This window comes from Cuculus canorus, chromosome 11, assembly GCF_017976375.1.
Source record: "Cuculus canorus isolate bCucCan1 chromosome 11, bCucCan1.pri, whole genome shotgun sequence".
NCBI lineage: Eukaryota > Metazoa > Chordata > Aves > Cuculiformes > Cuculidae > Cuculus > Cuculus canorus.
In genome coordinates, this window is record NC_071411.1 from 22,869,095 (window position 1) to 22,888,627 (window position 19,533).

The window sequence follows — 19,533 nt, forward strand, 5'->3', positions numbered from 1 at the left end:
ATGAAAGCACAGGTCAAGCTGTCCACGTGTGCTGGGAGATGAACCGTTGGGAAAGAGCCCAGCCTGGCTGAACAGAGAGGAACTCTAGAAGAAAGGAGAGTTCATGGCCTTTTGCCCCGCTTTGAGGGGCCAGCACCTCAGGAGGAATACACAGGTGTTGGGAGGTTCTGCAGGGAGAAAGTTAGGAGGCAAAAGCCTAACCAGGGCTGAATCTGGCTCCTATGGTAAAGGACAAAAAGCAGTATAAATTGATAGCAGCAAATGGAGGCTGAGGAGAATCATAGAATCATAGAATCACAAGGTTGGAAGGGACCCATTGGGTCATTGAGCCCAACCATTCCTAACACACCCTAAACCATGCCCCTCAGCACCTCCTCCACCCGTCCCTTAAACATCTCCAGGGAAGGTGACTCCACCCCCTCCCTGGGCAGCCTCTGCCAGTGCCCAGTGACCCTTTCTGTGAAAAATTTTTTCCTGATGTCCAGCCTGAACCTCCCCTGGTGGAGCTTGAGGCCATTTCCCCTTGTCCTGTCCCCTGTCACTTGGGAAAAGAGCCCACCTCCCTCCTCTCCACAACCTCCTTTCAGGTAGTTGTAGAGAGTAATAAGGTCTCCCCTCAGCCTCCTCTTCTCCAGGCTAAACAACCCCAGCTCTCTCAGCCGCTCCTTGTAAGACTTGTTCTCCAACCCCCTCACCAGCTTTGTTGCTCTTCTCTGGACACGCTCCAGAGCCTCAACATCCTTCTTGTGGTGAGGGGTCCAGAACTGAACACAGTATTCGAGGTGCGGTCTCACCAGTGCCGAGTACAGAGGGAGAATAACCACCCTGGACCTGCTGGTCACGCCATTTCTGATCCAAGCCAAGATGCCATTGGCCTTCTTGGCCACCTGGGCACACTGCTGGCTCATGTTCAGTCAGCTGTCAACCATTGCCCCCAGGTCCTTCTCTTCTGTACAGCTCTCCAGCCATTCTTCCCCCAGTCTGTAGCGCTGCATAGGGTTGTTGTGCCCCAAGTGCAGGACCCGGCATTTGGCCTTGTTAAACCTCATCCCATTGGCCTCAGCCCAGCAGTCCAGCCTGTTCAGCTCCCTTTGCAGAGCCTCCCTACCCTCCAGCAGATCCACACTTCCTCCCAGCTTAGTGTCATCTGCAAACTTGCTGAGGGTGCACTCAATGCCTTCATCCAGGTCATTGATAAAGACATTGAACAGGGTTGGACCAAGTACTGAGCCCTGAGGAACCCCACTTGTAACTGGCCTCCAGCTGGAGTTAACTCCATTGACCACCACTCTCTGGGCCATCCAACCAGTTTTCAACCCAGGAGAGTGTGCGCCTGTCCAGGCCAGAGGCTGACAGTTTCTGAAGGAGAATGCTGTGAGAAACTGTGTCAAAGGCTTTACTGAAGTCCAAGAAGACTACATCCACAGCCTTTCCCTCATCCAGTGGTCGAGTCAGTCAAGTCGAGAATCTCCAGCTCTGAGTGGATGCAGGGGGAAACGTAGTGACAGTGGCCGAGGAAAAGAATGAGGCACTGAATGCCTTCTTTGCCTTTGTCTTTCCAAGTCAGAGCAGTTTTTCTTGGGGTACCCAACACCCTGAGCTGGGAGACAGGGATGGGGAGCAGAATGGGGCCCCCATAAACCATGAGAGAGTGGTTAATGACCTGCTGTTCCACCCGGACTTGCACAAGTCTACAGGATGGGATCCACCCAAGAGTACAGAATGAGCTGGTGGAAGAGCTCAGCAAGCTAGTCTCCATCCACAGTCCTGACTGACTGGGGAGGTCCTGGCTGACTGGAGTTCATAGAATCATAGACTCATAGAATGATAGGATGATAGAATCATAGAATAGTTTGGGTTGGAAGGGACCTTAAAGATCATCTAGTTCCAAACCCCCCGCTGTGGGAGGGACATCCCATTAGATCAGGCTGCCCAAGGCCCATCCAACCTGGCCTTGCACACCTCCAGGGATGGGGTAGGCAGAACTTCCCTGAGAAACCTGTTCCAGTGCCTCACCACTCTCATGGTGAAGAAATTCTTCCTAATGTCCAGTCAAAATCTGTCCCTCTCTAGATTGTACCTGTTCCCTCTCATCCTATCACTGCAAGCCTTTATGAATAGTCCCTCTCCAGCTTTCTTGTAGCCTCTTTCAGGTACTGGAAGATTGCTATAAGATCTCCTTGGACCCTTCTGTTCTCCAGGCTGAACAGGCCCAACTCTCTCTGCCTGTCCTCATAGGGAAGGTGCCTCAGCCCTCCGATCATCTTTGTAGCCCTCCTCTGGACCCATTCCAACAGCTCCATATCCTTCTTACGTCGAGGATTCCAGAACTGGACACAGTACTCTGGATGAGGTTTCACAAGAGAGGAATAGAGGGACCTTCCCTCACCCTGCTGGCCACACTTCTTTTGATGCAACCCAGGACACGGTTGGCCTTCTGGGCTGTGAGCGCATGTTGCCGGCTCATGTCGAGCTTCTCAGCCACCAGCACCCCCAAGTCCTTCCCTGCAGATCTGCTCTCAATCACATCATCCCCCATTGTGTACTGAAAACGTGGATTGCCCCGACCCAGGTGCCGGACCTTACACTTGGCCTTGTTGAACCTCATGAGGTTCTCAGAGGCCCCACTTCTCCAGTGTGTCCAGGTCCCTCTGGATGACATCCCATCCTTCTGGTGTGGCAAATGTACCACTCAGTTTGATGTCATCTGCAAACTTGCTGCAGGTGCACTCAATCTGCTGTCAATATCATTGATAAAGGTATTGGGTCTGATCCCAATACAGACCCCTGAGGGACACTACTCATCACGGATCTCCATCTGGACTTTGAGCCATTGACCACTACTCTCTGAATACGACCATCCAACCAATTTCTTATCCACCGAACAGTCTACCCATCAAATCCATCTCTCTCCAATTTAGAGAGAAGGATGTTGTGGGGGATTGTGTCAAAGGCTTTATAGAAGTCCACATAGATCACATCTGTTGGTTTACCCGTGTCCACTGCTGTGGTTACTCCATCACAGAAAGCCACCAAGTTGGTCAGACAGGATTTGCCCCTGGTGAAGCCATGCTGGCTGCCATTAATCACCTCCCTGTCCTCCATGTGCTTTAGCATAGCTTCTAGGAAGATCTTCATCTGGGAAGTTCTGAAGATGTTCTTCATCTTCCCAGGCACAGAGGTGAGGCTGACAGGTCGGTAGTTCTCAGGGTCGTGTTTTCTACCCTTTTTAAAAATGGGCACAACGTTACCCTTCTTGCAGTCACCAGGGACTTCTCCCGACTGTCATGACTTTTCAAATATGATGGAGAGTGGCTTGGCAACTGCCAGTTCCCTCAGGACCCCAGGATGCATCTCATCATGTCCCATAGACTTATATATGTTCAAGTTCAACAAGTCGTCACGAACCTGATCCTCCTCTACTGTGGGAGGGGGTTTACACCCCCCAGTGACCATCTTGCTGTCCCAAGATCAGCGATGTGATGCCTATCTATAAGAAGGGCCAGGAGGAGGATCCAGGAAACTCCGGGCCTGTCAGCCTGACCTCAGTGCTGGGCAAGATTTTGGAGTAGAACATCTTGAAGCATCTTGAACATCTTGTTTTGGAGTGGAACATCACTCACCATGTACAGGATAACAACGTGATCAGGCCCAGTCAGCAAGGCAAGTCCTGCCTGAGAACCTTGATCTCCTTCTATGACCAGGTGACCTGCCTGATGGATGAGGAATAGGCTATGGATGTTGTCTACCTGGACATTAGTATGGCCTTTGACACCATTTCCCACAGCATTCTCCTTTAGAAACTGGCTGCTCATGGTCTGGATAGACGTACTCTTTGCTGGGTAAAAACTGGCTGGATGGTCAAGCCCAGGAAGTTGTGGTGAATGGAAAGAAATCCCATTGGTAGCCAATCACAAGTTGTGTTGCCTGGCGCTGTGTGTTGGAGCCAGTTCTGTTCAATATTTTTATCCATCAGCTGGATGAGGGAATCGAGTGCTCTCTCAATCAGAAATTTGGTGGGAGTGTCAATCTGCTGGAAGGCAGAAAGAGTCTGCAGAGGGAGCTGGACAGGCTGGGCCAAGACCACCAGGATGTGGTGATGAAGGCCAAGTGCTGTGTCCTGCTTCTGGGCCACAACAACCCTATGCAACACTCCAGACTTCGGGAAGGGTGGCTGGGAAGTTGCCCAGCAGAAAAGGACTTGGGGATGCTGGTTGACAGCAGCTGAACATAAGCCAGCAGTGACCAACGCCAACAGCATCCTGGCTTGGATCAGCCATGGTGTGGCCAGGAGGAGTAGAGGAGGGATCATCTCCTGTACTTGGTGCTGGTGAGGCCGTACCTCGAATCCTGGCTTTAGTCAGGAGTCCCTCCCTCCGAGAAAGGCTTTGAGGGCTGGAGCGCGTCTCGAGAAAGAGAATGAAACTAGAGAATGGTCTTGAGCACAGGGGTTCGGAAAATGGCTGAGGGCCCTGGGACTGTTTAGCCTGGAGAAGAGGAGGTTGAGGAGAGACCTCATTGCTCTCTGCCGCTCCCGGAAAGGAAGTTGTGATGGGGTGGGTGCTGGGCTCTTCTCCCAAGTAGGAAGTGACAGGATGAGAGAAAATGGCCTCACCTTGCACCAGGGGAGGATTAGTTTGGAGGTCTTTTCCAACCTAACTGAGTTTGTGATTCTATGATTCTATGAAACTTTCATCCATTTGTCCTAGTCAGCAAAGGCTGAGATACAGCACTGCTCCTCCTGCAGCGAGACCCTGGAGTCCTGTGGTGCTGATAGTTGAGTCTGGTTGTCATGGAAATTCATTCCTGCCCACAGCACTGTGGGTCGAGTGTTTAGCTGAGGCAGAACCTGTGGCAGAGTTGGGGTGGATATGCGTAGAAACATTTTATATTAACGAAGGCCATGATGCCCTTGAAGGACCATGAACAGTGCAGTAAGAGGAAACAACGGATAGCAACAGTAAGCTATGGCTGTATGCCCAGAAGCTGAGGGGGAGGTATAAGCTTGAAAAGTAGAAATCATGGTAACCTAGGGGAAAAGCATGTAAAATATGCAAAGCTAATTAACCAAGTAAGCATTTGATCCTGGCGCATGGACAGTAGCAACTAAACGATAGTAGTATAAACTTATATGAGTGAACAGTTGTTTGTAACCATTCAGATGATGCCAAGTTTTAGATGCAACATAACATTGTGTATATAAGGAGCTCACTAAGAGCAATAAAGGTCTTCGATCCAAGATATAGGAGTCCGTGTCATTAATCTCCTCAGATATGGTCCCAGGCCAGCAGGTTCTCTTCTGATTCAGCTGGTGCTGCCACACCGTGTTCTGTGAGACTGCTGGGAAGCTGCCCTGTGCAATCTGCCCTTTTAATGACGCATTTTCCTCTGCATGGCTGATGGAGAGCACAGAGTAAATTCCCTCCTGTGCCTGTCTGAATGCTGCCATCTCCAATGGGAGATTGGCTTCTTTTTGCTCCTTACCTGGGAGCCTTGGGAGCACTTTACCCCCATGTGCACAGTTGCTTATTTAAATGAGGTTTGAAAGAACATGTTTGTAGATGCACAAACACACTTGTACTTGGTTTGGGTTTTTTTCCACTTTGGTGTTTCTTACAATCAGCACCAACAATTCTGTAGTGTCCCAACTTCCATTAGCATCTGGGCAAAACCTCCCCGAGCCCATCCAAATCATACATTCATGGAATCATTAAGGTTGGAAAAGACCTCCAAGCTCATCCAATCCAACCATTACCCCAACACTACTGTGCCCCCTAAATTATGTCACAAATTGCCACAGCTACACATTTTTTTACGCCTCTATTTACAAATAGAATAGTGTCCCCCAAATTACTTGCCCCCAGTTTTGTCTTTCCCTGGTCTGTGCTTTGTGCATCCTTCAGCCCAAGTAAATTAGGTGGCAGCTCCCTGATGTGTAGAGGGGGTCCCTATTCCAGCTGGCAGGAGCCCTAAGAGGTGGTTTCGTGGAATCATAGAATTGTGAAGGTTGGAAAAGCTTATCTAGACCAACCACCAGCCTAAACCCAATGTGCCCACTAAACCCCGTCCTGAAGTGCCACAGATATACATTTTTTGAACCCCTCCAGGGATGGAGATTGCACCACTGCCCTGGGCAGCCTCTGCCAGGGCTTTGCTGCTCTTTCAGTAAAGGAATTTTTCATAATATCCAATCTAAACCTCTCCTGGCACAACTTGAGACCATTTCCCCTCATCCCAGCACTTGTTTCTTGGGGGATCCTGAGGAAAGGCACGTGTTCTTAGCGAAAACATGATTTTTTTTTTATTTCACTTTGCACACAGCTGCATCTCCCCCAGGTTACATTAGAGTTCCAGTGTTACTCGTCACTTTGCAGAATGGTTTGTGGCCAGGTGCTGTCATCTCCATGGAACAGTTCTGTTTCAGCACAAATATTTTCAGAATAGGGTTAATAAAAGCAATCTTTAGGAAAGAGCAGTGGAAAGTGGTGGAAGAAGGGCCCAGCTCACCAGCGACTGACTCATTACTGTACGAGAAAAGGGCGGGGAGGGGACGGGACACACACATCACCTCTGGGTACTACTGATGAGAGCCTTGATGGGTGCATGGGGCAATGTCATAAGGTGAGAGGTGATTGTGAGTAGCGACTGAAGAAGGCTCAGACTACATCCTTGTCTGGTTAGCAAATGGAAGCAGGTCGGGCCCCACACAGATTCTGAGTTGGCTTGATGTCACATTCTGCAGTACCCAGCATTTTGTTAAAGCAAGAAAAGGGGGAGTTTTTCCCTGTGCAGGTGGTGGAAGGAGTCAGATGCTTCTGGCTCACTTCTGAGCTAATCTTCATTGCTTAGGATGGAGTTCCTGGATTCTGATTCCAAATGCTCGTGCTTTCTGAAATGAAAGGATGCTCATGGATGCTCCATGGAAGACTCCAGGGGATGCAGCCAGCAGCAGGCAGAATGGAACAGGAGCTTTGCTGCCAAAGTGCAGCAATCCACTGGAGCATCTCCTCCTCTACCACGACTGGTCTGTGGGGCAGAAAGGGCCTCACCTGCGTCTCCATACCCACAGTGCCAGCAGCCCGGCCCCAAGCCCTGCAATCAGCACCATATCTGAGTCCCCTGACAAACACAAGCAGAGGGTGCCGTGAATTTTCCCAGCTTTGCTCCATTCTGTGAGGCAGGGTGTCTCAGAAGCCCCATTACCGTGGTTGGCACCTACCCCATGGGATGAGGAGGCTGCGGCTGCCCAGGCTGCGGTGGCGCACACGGCAGGCATAGCTGTGCCCATCCTGCGGTGCCACGGCCAGGATGCTGCGGAGCTGGTAGGTAAGGTCGGCATTAGGCAGGATGGCGCTGGTGTTGAGCTCTGGGCCTGGTGGCACCTCCTGGCCATCCCGCAGCCAGGCCACGCTGATGGGCCGTGGGTAGAAGCCGGTGACACGGCAAACCAGCAGGAGCTGGGCTGGGCTGCGTGTGCAGGCAAAGACCGTGGTCACGGGCGGCACTGGTGGATGAGAGCCAAGGGGCGAGGCAAGCCCTGGTGGGGCACCATTGGGGCACCGTTTGGCCCCAGCGTGGGGGGAGTTTTGGGGTGGCTGTGCCAGGGTCAGGGTAGTCTCACCTTGTCTCTCCAGAGCTGCCTTCCCATAATGCAGTAACAACTCAATGTCATCAACACAAGTGTTGTTGAAAAGGAATTCCACCAGCTCGGTGAAGGCAGTATATTTCTGGAGAACAGCCTGGACATACGGTGACAGGTCGGTATCTTGGCAGAGGAACCAAGTGGCATTGTCCACGTTGAAGCTGAGGAAGTCCTGGCCATTGTAGCCCACATAAGCAAAAGCACGAGAGGTCTTGTTGGGGTAGAGCTCGCAGCCTGCCACGCATTGGGCCACAAAGGGGTCTGGGGAGACAAAGAGGAGAGAGAAGGTGTGTGACGGGCTGGTGCTGCCTTCCTGTGGAAGCAGTCAGCATCTCCTCTTCAGTGCCAGCACTGCCAGGTCCTTCCCGTCTTCTCAGATGCTGTTCAGAGAGGAGATACAGAGAAGGACAGGTACTCACAGGGCACATCTTTCTGCATGGCACCTTCACTGATCAAGTAGTGGAACTTCCGCAAATAGATCTTGATCATGTTATCAATGGTGTCCCAGTCACTGTGGGGCAGGGCTGGGCGCACCCAGGGCTCGTAGAAGCCGATGGCCCAGCTGTGCTTGTCGAGAGAACCGAGCTCAATGTCTTCCAGCATGCCCAGCCCCTCTGTGTCCACAAAGGAGGTGTTTTGGAAAGTGGAGGTCTGGAGCAGTCGGATAGTGAAGGCCTCTACACGAGACAGGAGTTGACAGGGAGACATGGGAGTGGGAGGAGAGGGCTGAGGAAAGCAGAGGGGCTGAGGATCCTCAGGGTTGCAGGGACCTGAGGACCCCCTAGGGTCCCTGCATCCTTGGCAGCTCCAGCTGTCACCCCTGCACCTGCCAGGGAGGAGGCATGGAGCCAGGGGATGAGGAAGGGTGAGAAGGCAAGGGCCCAGGGCAGGTGGGGAGCAGGTAGCCTGTGGGGCGCCATGGAGGCATGGAAGGAGATGGGTGTGAGGCAGGGCTCCCACTTACCCTCCAGGTCTGCCCATGTCCCGGAGAGCAGGAGGTAAAGAAGAAGGAGGAGGAGATGACAGAGAGGGGGCTGCATGGTGCCGGCAGTAGCATCTGAGAATGGGGCACTGGGTGTAGCAGCAGGAGGCTCTGAGAGACAGGGCTGCACCCTTCTCCTCAGGGTGGCTCTGCCTAGGCCACTCTGCTGGTGCCAGTGGTCTTGGCAGCCAATGGGGCTAGCACTGAGGTTTAGGGAGGGCCCTGAGGTTTCCCCTTGGGCTGGGGCATCCTTAGTCTGGCTGTGAGTGCTGGTGGAATTTGGGGTGAGTAAGGGCATTGCAGTGGCTGCAGGAGGGGTCCCTCCTGGCCACGGCAGTATCTGGACAATCAGGGCCGTGCAGGTGACCCAATACCTCTTTTCTACCCCTGCTACAGGTTGAGGGGCCACCTGGCCATGGGATGCATACACTGTCCCTGGCAGGAATGCTCCTCACTGACACTTCTGGCTGGCGTGTCTGGCCCTGCGCGGCACAGACACCTCCCTTCACTCTGTGCTGCCTCCTTCACTGCGCGGGTTTGCCAAGGAGGCAAAACATGTTCCTACAGCTTGGCTGCATGCCTGGGCTCCTTGTGGCCCTGGGGTTGGACACTGACCCTGCGCCACTGTAAGCTGGTCATCCTGTGTCTGGGTGATGCTGATGGGCCATGAGCAGAAGCCAGTGATGCAGCAAACCAGCTGGAGCAGAGCTGGGACAGGTGTGCAGGTGAAGACTGTGAGGTGAGGAAGGAACTGTGTCCCACTGACAGTCATCAGATACTTGGAGCAGCAGTACTTCGCCAGGGAGGATCTCCAGTCTGTGACAGACAGAGTGATGGTCAGGCCATGCTGAGGCCCATCCTGGGGGCTGCAGTGGATGAAGCCTCCCTGCACCCCACAATGCTGGGGAGTTTCAACTCTCCCATAAACTCCCCCAGGAGCTGAGTCTGGCACTCCCTGACCTTCCCACCATCTCTGGTGGGGAACTCCATCTTCCTTCCCAAATCCCTACCACCACCACCCCTGCCCACAGGTGCAGGAACAAGAGTGGAGGGCCCTGCTTTGTCCCCATTGTCACAGTGCGGGAGGGACAACGTGTTAACCAGAGACAACCTCACCCCCACCATGTCCCCTGCCCACTGCTCCTCCTTGGCTGAACTTTGGTGCCTCCCCTCACCCTGCAGTTTCTCTTCCTCTTTCCTGGGGTCCCTGTGCTGGGGGTGACAGCAGAACCAAAACCACAACCAGGGGGAAGTTTGAGGGGGTGCATCCCAGTGACCTCCAAACACCAAGCCCCTTCCCTTCCGTGGAACTGTGTCACGGGAAAGCAGAAGTGCTGCAGTGGCCTCATGGGTCCAGAAGTGGCACCGATGGTCCCACTGCCCCTCTCAATGCTCCCTTTGGCATTACTCAAGGGATGTCCAGCCATCCCACCTTAATGTCCACATGTGTCCTGGCAGGACCACCAATGCCAGGATCAGAAGAGAGTGTTTGTCTGATGGGATGGCAAAGTACAGCCACGGGGTGCCTGGTGAGGGCCGTGTTAGGGGAACCTTTGTCCATGCAGTCCTGTGAGGTGACTGTGTGTCTCACTTCTCACTGAGCAGCTGGCAGGTCCTTAGTGGGCCCTGCTTGTGCAGGTCCACATAGGGTCACTCCCCTCCCGCTCTCCAGTCTCCACTGCCCCGATTACCATCATGGGGTGCAATTATTTCCTTGGATGCAGTAGCAGTGCCATGGGAGGCCATGCTCAGAACACAGCTGTTTCTTTTGGCCTTATCCCTTAAACCTTCCTTCTGCTGCTTCTCCCTTTTCGCTTGTTCTCTTTGCTTCACAATAGGTCCTCTGTGGTCCACAGTCCCTTTGAGGAAGCATCACCTCTGGTTTAGGCACAGTCCCTTTGGGGTGTTCCTGCTTTTCCATGCATCACTTCCTGCTGCTCTGACCCTTTTGCTGGGTTTTTACTTCTCTTTCCTAAATACGTTGTCACACAAGTGCCACAAACTCTTCTTGTTCAAAGGAGGAGACCTGAATGGAACCAGAGAGCATCTGCAAAGGACACTTTCAGAACCTCCTTTCTCAGAGGTCTCCCTGGTAGCTTCTTACACCCTCAACCAAAATCTTTCCAGTTATTTCCAATATGATTCCTTATTGCAGTGCAACAACAATGGCTTGAACTGGACAACTGAGATTTTATTGGAGTTGATGCATTGTCACGGTTGATTCCCAGCCCAGCATGATCAGCAGCTAAAATGTAAGCAGTTGGACTTCCAGTTCCCTTTTCCCACACACCCAGGAAAAGAGGAAAGGGAAATGAGAGGAAAAGACTTGCACACTGAAACTAAAATAGCTCTAATGAAATAATAAGAAAAATGCTATTAATAAGAAAATATTAAAATATATACAGATGTATGAAATTGCCCCATTCTCCCCCATCTGATGATTCTATCACCACTATGCTGCAGAACAGGGACAGGGAAAGGCCTGGGCTAAGAGGGAGCTGGACTCAGGAAGTGGATTCAGGAATGCACGGATTTGGGACCAGGGCAAACAGACAGACAAGATCCTCACTGGACACTGGCCACCAAAGAAGAGGGCTTGACCTTTGTGATCCCTCAGTTTTATCCTGAGTGTGATGAATGTGGGATGGAATCCTCTGTTGGTCAGATGGGATCACCTCTTCTCTCTTCCCCTCCCTGCAGGTGCTGGCCTTTCCCTCCCCTTTCCTTTACGGCTCCACCAGCTCCAGGATGGCCTTGGTTTCCACAGGAATAAGCGTAAGCTCTGGCCTTTCTGCATCCCAGTGCCCAGTGGGATGACTGCTAGAAAGACACTCAGTCTGAAACAATGCACTTTGCTTTCAGAACATTAAATTACTTATATGAGACTGAGCTGAAGTTAGAAAACTGTTTCTACTTCATCTTAAACCAGAACAGGCATATCCACCACAGTAGGACAAAAGTAACATTTATGAGGGACTGCAGTGCATTTCTGCCTTTCTAATTTAGCTTCAGGATGCTTATTGATAACAGCTGCCATTAAGAAATGGATAAGAAAACTGGTCATAACCCCACCTCCACTTGGAAACTGCTTTTAAGTGAGAATCCTGCCCTTGACTCACCTCTGTGCTATACAGCAGCTCTGTTGCACCTGTGTTTCTGCAAGTCTTGTACCTCCTTATTCCTGACACCAGCCCTGTTCTGCTGCCCAGGGAGGTGGTCGAGTCACCTTCCCTGGAGGTGTTTAAGGAACGGGTGGATGAAGTGCTGAGGGACATGGTTTAGGGAGTGTTAGGAATGGTTGGACTCGATGATCCAATGGGTCCTTTCCAACCTTGTGATTCTGTGATTCTGTGATTCTGTGACTTCACTGGATCAATTGTCAGTGCAGATTTGCTGGGTGGTTGCTGGACTCCAGATTTGATTCTCACCTTGAGTTTGCTGATTTGACTTCCTGGCTCCTTGTAGGCGTAGCAACCTTCCTCCTTTGCTGTGACCCTCAGTTCCCAGCTAACCTTTCCTTGTAAAGCAGCCTGTTCTTGGCACCATGGGTGTCAATGGAACACAGTGGGTTTACCCTAGGGCTGCCAGGAGAGGTTTTGTACATTAAAAGTGATTTATTCATCAGTCTTGTCCGCTTGGTGTTTCCTGGAGCTATGCCAGATGAAGACCTGATTCTTTGTCCTTAGTGATGCAAACTTATTATGCCTGTTATAAGTTGGAGGCGAATAATTGATTCAGCCTTTGAGGATCAATTCACAATTTTATTAATTACAGCAAGCGATAGCAAGCAAACAGCGCTGGGTGCAGCCGGGGAGTCTCCGCTCCACCAACGGCTCACACCCAAGTCCGAGTTCTCAGTTCCTTTTATATTATTCTGCAGGTCGATATTGTCCATGTGGCGATCTCCTTTTCGTTTTCCTTATCTTCACTTCTGTACTTTGAACTCGGTTTCTTGCACGAGGTATCTTTCAGGTCGTTATCAAGTTAATCCGCAGTCTCCTGCTATTGTTCCATGCCTCCCTAGGGGGTCCTTACTCAGGCTCCGAATCACTCCAGCAGGCCTTTTTCACTATCGTCTGTAATGCTAATTTGCAGGTCGTGATAGGCCTCTTCCTTGTGGTTGTCAGTTCCTGCTAAGTCTGCAGAGCTTTATGTCATATATAATCATTTTATTATTTTACAGTATTTGTCTACCTTCATATTTTATGGTTTAGCCTTTACATAGTTCCTCCTGCATTCAAGTTTCCACTCTCGATGAACAAACATGTTATTGTTATTTTTCACAATGCCCTTTTTTTTTTTCGCACAAAACATCTTTCACAGCAGTTTAAGTGATTCAAACTATAAAGTGATTTTATAACCTGTTAAGTAAACTGTCCAGATGGCCAAATTGTCTTAGATCCGCTGACACATTCTAGGCTGAGAAGCCTTGCGCTTTCAAAATTATTTTTCCCAAGAATTGGATGAATTTTACCCAAGAACTGACTGCCTCTCTCCACTGGGTGCTGATGGAGCCTGGGTGACCAGATCTATGCAAAATGTGAAGATGCCTGTTGGTACCGAAGATGAACCTCTTCATTTCCTCCCCTCCTTGGTTTTATTTTTTTTTTCATACCTGTCTTCTGTTCAGATAGAATCATAGAATGGGTTGGGCTGAAAGGGACCTTAAAGCCATGGGCAGGGACATCTTTCATTAGACCTAAACCTATCTAGACACCAAAATGATGTGCTATGGGGTGTGGAGAAACTTGCTGTGGGAGATTTCACATAATGAATCAACTTGCCCTATTTCGCTCATGACCTCATACTAAACTTTGGATGGATTTGGTAGCACACATTTAATTGCTTCCATTGTATTTATTGGGTAAAGTTCGCTGAACACACAGAAACTTAATTATTCCAAGTTGGATATTTCAGTTATTAAAGACAACTTAAGGGAGAAACTAGCATCAAGGAGTAATGTAAAAATACCTCCCCTGTGATGAGCGAAAGCAGACAAGGGAGGTTGGGAACATTCGTTAGAGCTTGGCATTGTTCGCCTTGAAGACCTTGGAAGTTGATGACAAAGGAGCCAGCGAGCAGCAGTTTACTGATAAGTAGGCATTGGAATGCAGAAAGCTGCTGCATTTGGTTCAGGAGTTTGAAAACAGTCAGAGGAGACTGAGTCTGCGCAAAGTTCAAAAAGAAATATATTCATCCCAAGGAAGACTTCCTACTCCATCCCTAAGACCCCTGCCCACGACCATCAGGAGGCACTATTCAGGAGCAAGACTGGAGCGAACTTTCCACATCCAATTATAATATGAAGCGGGGATAGGGTATGAATATGTAGTAGGCGCTTACACCCATGCATGTCTTTACACTATAAGTAGCTGCTTGTTAAGCTATAGGGTGTGCAAGCAAGGAGGAGAACCCCTTTGAACCCCAGCACTGGAAATAAACATACCTGCTTTATAACTCATTTTGGATTATAGGGTTTGATTCCGCAAAACACCTGTACGATCATTTTCTCAAATACATCCACCATTTCCCACATTAAGTTATACTCTGGGTGTAAAAACAGTTTAAGGTTTCAGTTAGCCAGGCTTAAGTCTTGGTATAAACTGCAGCAAAGGCTGCCTCCCATAAAAGTTGTAGATGAGTGCACTTATCCGTCCTGGTTTTAGCCAAAGAAAACTTGGTAGGTGTGAATGGTCTATCCAAACAATATTATCCTTATTATTGGTGATCATAGCTATGCTAATTTGTGAAAGAAATGTTCACTTCAAGGACTCAAGTCATCCTATACTAGTGCAGGTTTCAAAGCCTGGGTTAGAGTTTCATAACTCATCACTATTTCTAAATATTAGCTCTAAAAATACAAAACATTTCCTAACTGCAGATATCTAGTGACATTTGTTGAGCCCGAGGATAACAAGCATGACCTCAGGTCATGTCAGATCGCCAGGGCCATTTCTGAACACACTAGACAGCTCTGTTCAAACAAGCAAAATAATACCTCTGTGTCTTTTCCATGGACACCTAAAATAGAAGGGGCTGAATTGTAACCATGAAGTTTACATGTACTATAAATCTCAGGACCATTTCAACCCGTATTGCAGCATGACTGAGGCAATTCAAGTACCTAAAAGGGTTCTTTCCCTTTGGACACTTTCATTCCATTTTGTTTAGTTCAAGCATTATTTCAGAAAATCCTGCTATTATATGTTCAAGTAACAGAAGGTGTCTACACTTTATTTAAGGAACTGTTTCTTCTCTTCTTCTCTTATTGGCTGCACAAACCTTACCTTCTCAACTTTCTTTTCACAAGCATTGTCCTCAAAGCCTTTATCATATCCTGATTTCTTAGGCTGATCATAGAGTTGTAGAATCACAGAACTGTAGAATGGGTTGGGTTGGAAGGGATCTCAAAGCCCATTCAGTTCCAAATCCTTGCCATAGGCAGGGGCACCTCCCACTGGATCAGGTTGATCAAAGCCCCATCCAACCTGGCCTTGAACACCTCCAGGGATGGGGCAGCCACCACTGCTCTGGGCACCCTGGGCCAGGGCCTCCCCACACGCACAGCAAAACATTTCTCCACAAGATCTCATCTCAATCTCCCCTCTTTCAGCTTAAAACCATTCCCCCTTGTCCTGTCCCTGCACTTCCTCATCAAGAGCCCCTTCTTGGCTTTCCTGTAGCCTTTTCAGTATTGGAAGCTGCTCTGAGATCTTTGAAATAGATTAGGTGGCATGATAAAGTCTATTTTTCCTTCCCTGACTGCATGTGCTGTGCCATATTCATGGTGACAGGCTACCCAGGGACAATATATGTATGACCATTTCTCCAATTAGCCAGAGCTTAATCAGAGAGAAGTAAGATGCCTGCAGTATGAGGGATAAACAGTTTATATCTTGTTTCCTCCTTGATATCTCAGAAATATGGTTCTTCATAAATTTTAGGCTGGGATTCACCTTATCTAATTTTTGACACCTTCCAGCTAAATACCGACATGTAGAAAAGGCACCTAAAGAAGCAAACACCTCCATATGCCATTCCACTGCCCTGGTTTAAACTACTGCATTTGGCAGAACAGATACTAACTGTTTCTCCACCAGTTTTGAAGGGAACGAAGGATGAACAGCTGACATGTAGACATTCTGGCTGCCTGCATGTCCTTGATTAATCCTTTCCTCTGTTATAGGTGGTGGGATGGGATTCCTTTGCCTAAATCTGAACATTAAGATGCACATGCTTACCTGAAGGAGTTTCCAGATGCTGTTTTAGAATGGTGTAGGCTTCCTGAATGTCTTGTGTCATTCTTCGTACCATGGTGATGGTGTGGATATCTGAGAAAAGCATGCTTAGTCTTCTGATCTTTTCTAAACTTACCATGGACCATATCTGAGATTTGTACCTTGTGGCCATATTTCTGTTGCTATGTTTTTAGCCACCTTTTACAGCCAACAGGAAACAAGGTATTTCTAGGGATTTGGGGGTTCTGGTCTAGGGCAAGTTGAACACAAGCTAGCAGTGCCCTGCCAGCCAAGAGGGCAGCCATGTCCTCGGATGCCTGCCACATGGCATTGCCAGCCCAGTGAGGGAGGGGATTGTCCCCCTCTGCTCCTCAATGGTGCAGCCCCGCCTTGAGAACTGGGTGCAGTTCTGGGCACCGCAGGATAAAAAGGATCTGAATCTCCTGGAGGGCATGGAGTTGGTAAAGGGTTTAGAGGGGAAGAGTATGAGGAGCGGCTGAAGTCACTGGGTCTATTCAGCCTGGAGAAGAGGAGACTGAGGGGAGATCTCATTGTGCTCTGCAGCTTCCTCACAAGAAGAGGAGGAAGAGCAGCTGCTGAACTCTTCTCTCTTGATGACCAATAATGGGACCCAAGGGATGATGTCAAGATGGGTTTATGAAAGGCAGGTCCTGCCAAACTGACTGATCTCTTTCTATGACAAGGCAACTTAATGAGAAAGGGAAACGTTGTGGATATAGTGTACCTAGACTTTAATTATGCTTTTGACATTGTTTCTCACAGCATTCTGCTTGAGAGGCTGGCTGCCATTGGCCTGGACAGGTGTTCCTTCTGCTGAATAAAACACTGACTGCATGGCTGGGTCCAAAGAGCAATGTCCTCCAGTTGGAGGCCAGTCACAAGTAGTGTCCCCCAGGGCTCAGTGTTGGGTCCAGTTCTTTTCAACATATCAATGGTCTGGATGAAGGGTTTGAGTGCACCCTTAGTAAGTTCACATATGACACTAAGTTGGGCAGCAGTGTCAAGCTGCTTGAGGATAGGGAGGCTCTGCAGAGGGATCTGAACAGGCTGGATTGATGGGCTGCAACCAATAGTATAAGGTTGAACAAGGCCAAGTGCCAGGTCCTGCACTTGGGCCACAATAACCCCATACAGTTCTACAGGGCTTGGAGAGGAGTGACTGGAAAGCTACCTCGAAGAGAAGGACCTGGTGGTGTTGGTTGACAGCAGCTGAACATGAACCAGCAGTGTGCCCAAGTGGCCAAGAAGGCCAACGTCATCTTTGCCTGTATCAGAAACAGCATGGCCAGCAGGCGTAGGGAAGGAATCGTGGCCCTGGACTTGGCACTGCTGAGAACGCACATTGAATCCTGGGTTCAGTTTTGGGCCCCTCACCACAAGAAGGACACTGAGGGGCTGGAGAAGGGCAACAAAGTTGGTTAAGGGGTTGGACAACAAACCTTGTGAAAGGCAGCTGAGAGAACTAGGGCTGTTTCATCTAGAGGAAAAAAAAGGAGGCTGAGGCAAGGCCTTATCACTGTCTACTTTTATCTGAAAAGAGGTTGTAGTGAGGTGGGTGCTGGTCCCTTCTCCCAAGTAGCAAGTGATAAGATGAGAGTAAATGGCATCAAGTTGCACCAGGGGAGGATTAGATTAGACATCAGGAAACATTTATTCACTGAAAGGGTTCTCAGACACTGGAAGAGGCTGTCCAGGGATCTGCTGCCCGACATCATAAGGCTTTGGAGAGATAAGACGGAACAGGGCTACACGTAAGACTTTATAAATTTATAAGGGTTTTTTTTTTTTTTCTCTGACCAGAAATGGATAAAGAAGTGGCTTATGAAATATTACAGAGCTTCTTAGAGAAGCGAGGACTTGACTCACAATATCTCAAACAACTTGCGGGCCTCATTGCCTTAGGAAAAACTAAGGGATGTTTTAAGGATCCAAATGAGATATTTGAGGAAAGTGAACGGCGCAAATTTGGGAACGTCCCGTGGGAGGCACTTATAGATGATGATAAAACTGCAAAGAGACTAACGAAAGCTTGGAGAGAGATTACAAATTGTATAAAATGTTACAAGGTAGAAAAACAGTTAAATGTTGAAATCCAACACCAGAAAATAATAGCGAGGAATCAGAGGAGGAAGAAGATGCCACGAAAATGCTGTAACAACCAAGGACTGTTACCTGTTAAACAATTGATACAAACCTTATTTTGTGATATATGTGCATGTTTTGAGTGTTGTGTGTGTCTGGTGCCGTGTGTAGTTTAAATATTCATACCATCATGCTGTTCTTATTGACCGGTCGTAAACAATATTGTATGGGTATATTAAGCTAGCTCTCAAAAGAGTGGTTTTGTGTGTGTGTTTAAAGCGCTTTAAACGTTTGTAAGACTTGCAAATTGGGTTTTGGTTATATTGAGATTCTGTTTTGATTAATCTTTAAAATGCAACTCTGAAACCTTTCAATCTCAAACGTCCACTAAGCCGGCAAACAGGTAGATTTACCTGGGACCTTTGAAGTGAAAGGCTACAGATGACAAGATTTTAAAACACATAGAAAAAAAAAAATAGAAAAAAGAAAATATGAAATACAGAAAGAAAAACAGAAAAGGAAACGGGAAAAAAAAAGAAAAAAAGAAAAATAGAAAAAAAAAACAAAAAAAAAAAAATGGAAAACCCCCCCCCCATCGCCCCCCCTCTTACTCCTGTAAGGTTTTTTATTTTGCTTCAGCTTGGGAGTTTCCATCTCTCTCTAGGGGAGTAACAGTTTATGAAGAACACTCTGCATTCCAGTGTCCCTTATCAGATCAGCAACTGCTGGGTCCTAGTGCAGACAACCGTAAAGGGAATTTTAGCCAGATACTAATGAAGACATGATTTAAGAGTCCAAAAGGAGTATCCTCTGAGAGTGAAAAAAAAAAAAAAAAAAAAAAAAAAAAAGGAAAAAAAAAAAAAACCAAAAAAACAAAACTGCAAAGGAATAGAAAAGTTAACGCATTTGCAGCCTTCTGAATTCCCATATAGGTAAAAAACAGACAAAAGAAGCCAGGGGGTAAACCGTTAACATTAAAGAACCAAGGAAACAAGCAACCCAGCATGCAGCGGAGACGTGTGACAACGCACGTGTGACAACGCGTCTGCTTGTCACAAGCAGGACAACAAATGCTCCTGCTTGGATCTTCTTCACAGCCTCCTCAGTAAGAAGAGATTGAAAAGCACACAAGGTTTCGCTCCAAGCTTTTGGTCCTATTGGTAACGGTTTAAGTGTTTTGGTTAGTAAGTTATTCGAGTGTCACTTTGCAAAGTCTTTTTGTGTAACCTGGTGTTATTAATTCTGCTTTTACTGGACAAATACAAGCTATGGTTTATATTCCTTTCCCACCTGTGTATATCACCCAAAGCAGTTGTGTTACTCAATTAATACCATTTCAAAGATTGTATTAGAGAAAATAGGCCTTCAAGTCACACCTGGAAAAAATTCAAACCTGGAAATATTTTAAGTGGAAAATTTTGAATGCTACAATTGAACCCCAGCAAGCCAAATTGCAAATAGTAGTTAAAACAATTTACAAAAGCTAAACCTTATTTGTGTATAACTAATGCAGAACTAAGTCCATTATTTGATCTTCTTAAGGGAGGACATGGCTTTAACAGCACCTC

At 48.3% G+C, this 19,533-nt stretch overlaps 1 protein-coding gene across 1 annotated transcript; it reads right to left on the reverse strand.

The window, feature by feature from the left end:
• Positions 1-6,430: 6,430 nt before the first annotated feature.
• LOC128853291 (antigen-presenting glycoprotein CD1d-like) lies at positions 6,431-8,682 on the reverse strand. The gene is made up of 6 exons (XM_054076879.1): positions 8,607-8,682; positions 8,062-8,319; positions 7,622-7,903; positions 7,220-7,504; positions 7,050-7,119; positions 6,431-6,889 (listed from the first exon to the last, which is right to left on the reverse strand). The coding sequence occupies exons 1-6, from the start codon at positions 8,680-8,682 to the stop codon at positions 6,832-6,834; spliced, it is 1,029 nt and encodes a 342-aa protein (XP_053932854.1). The 3' UTR covers positions 6,431-6,831.
• Between the last annotated feature and the right edge of the window lie 10,851 nt (positions 8,683-19,533).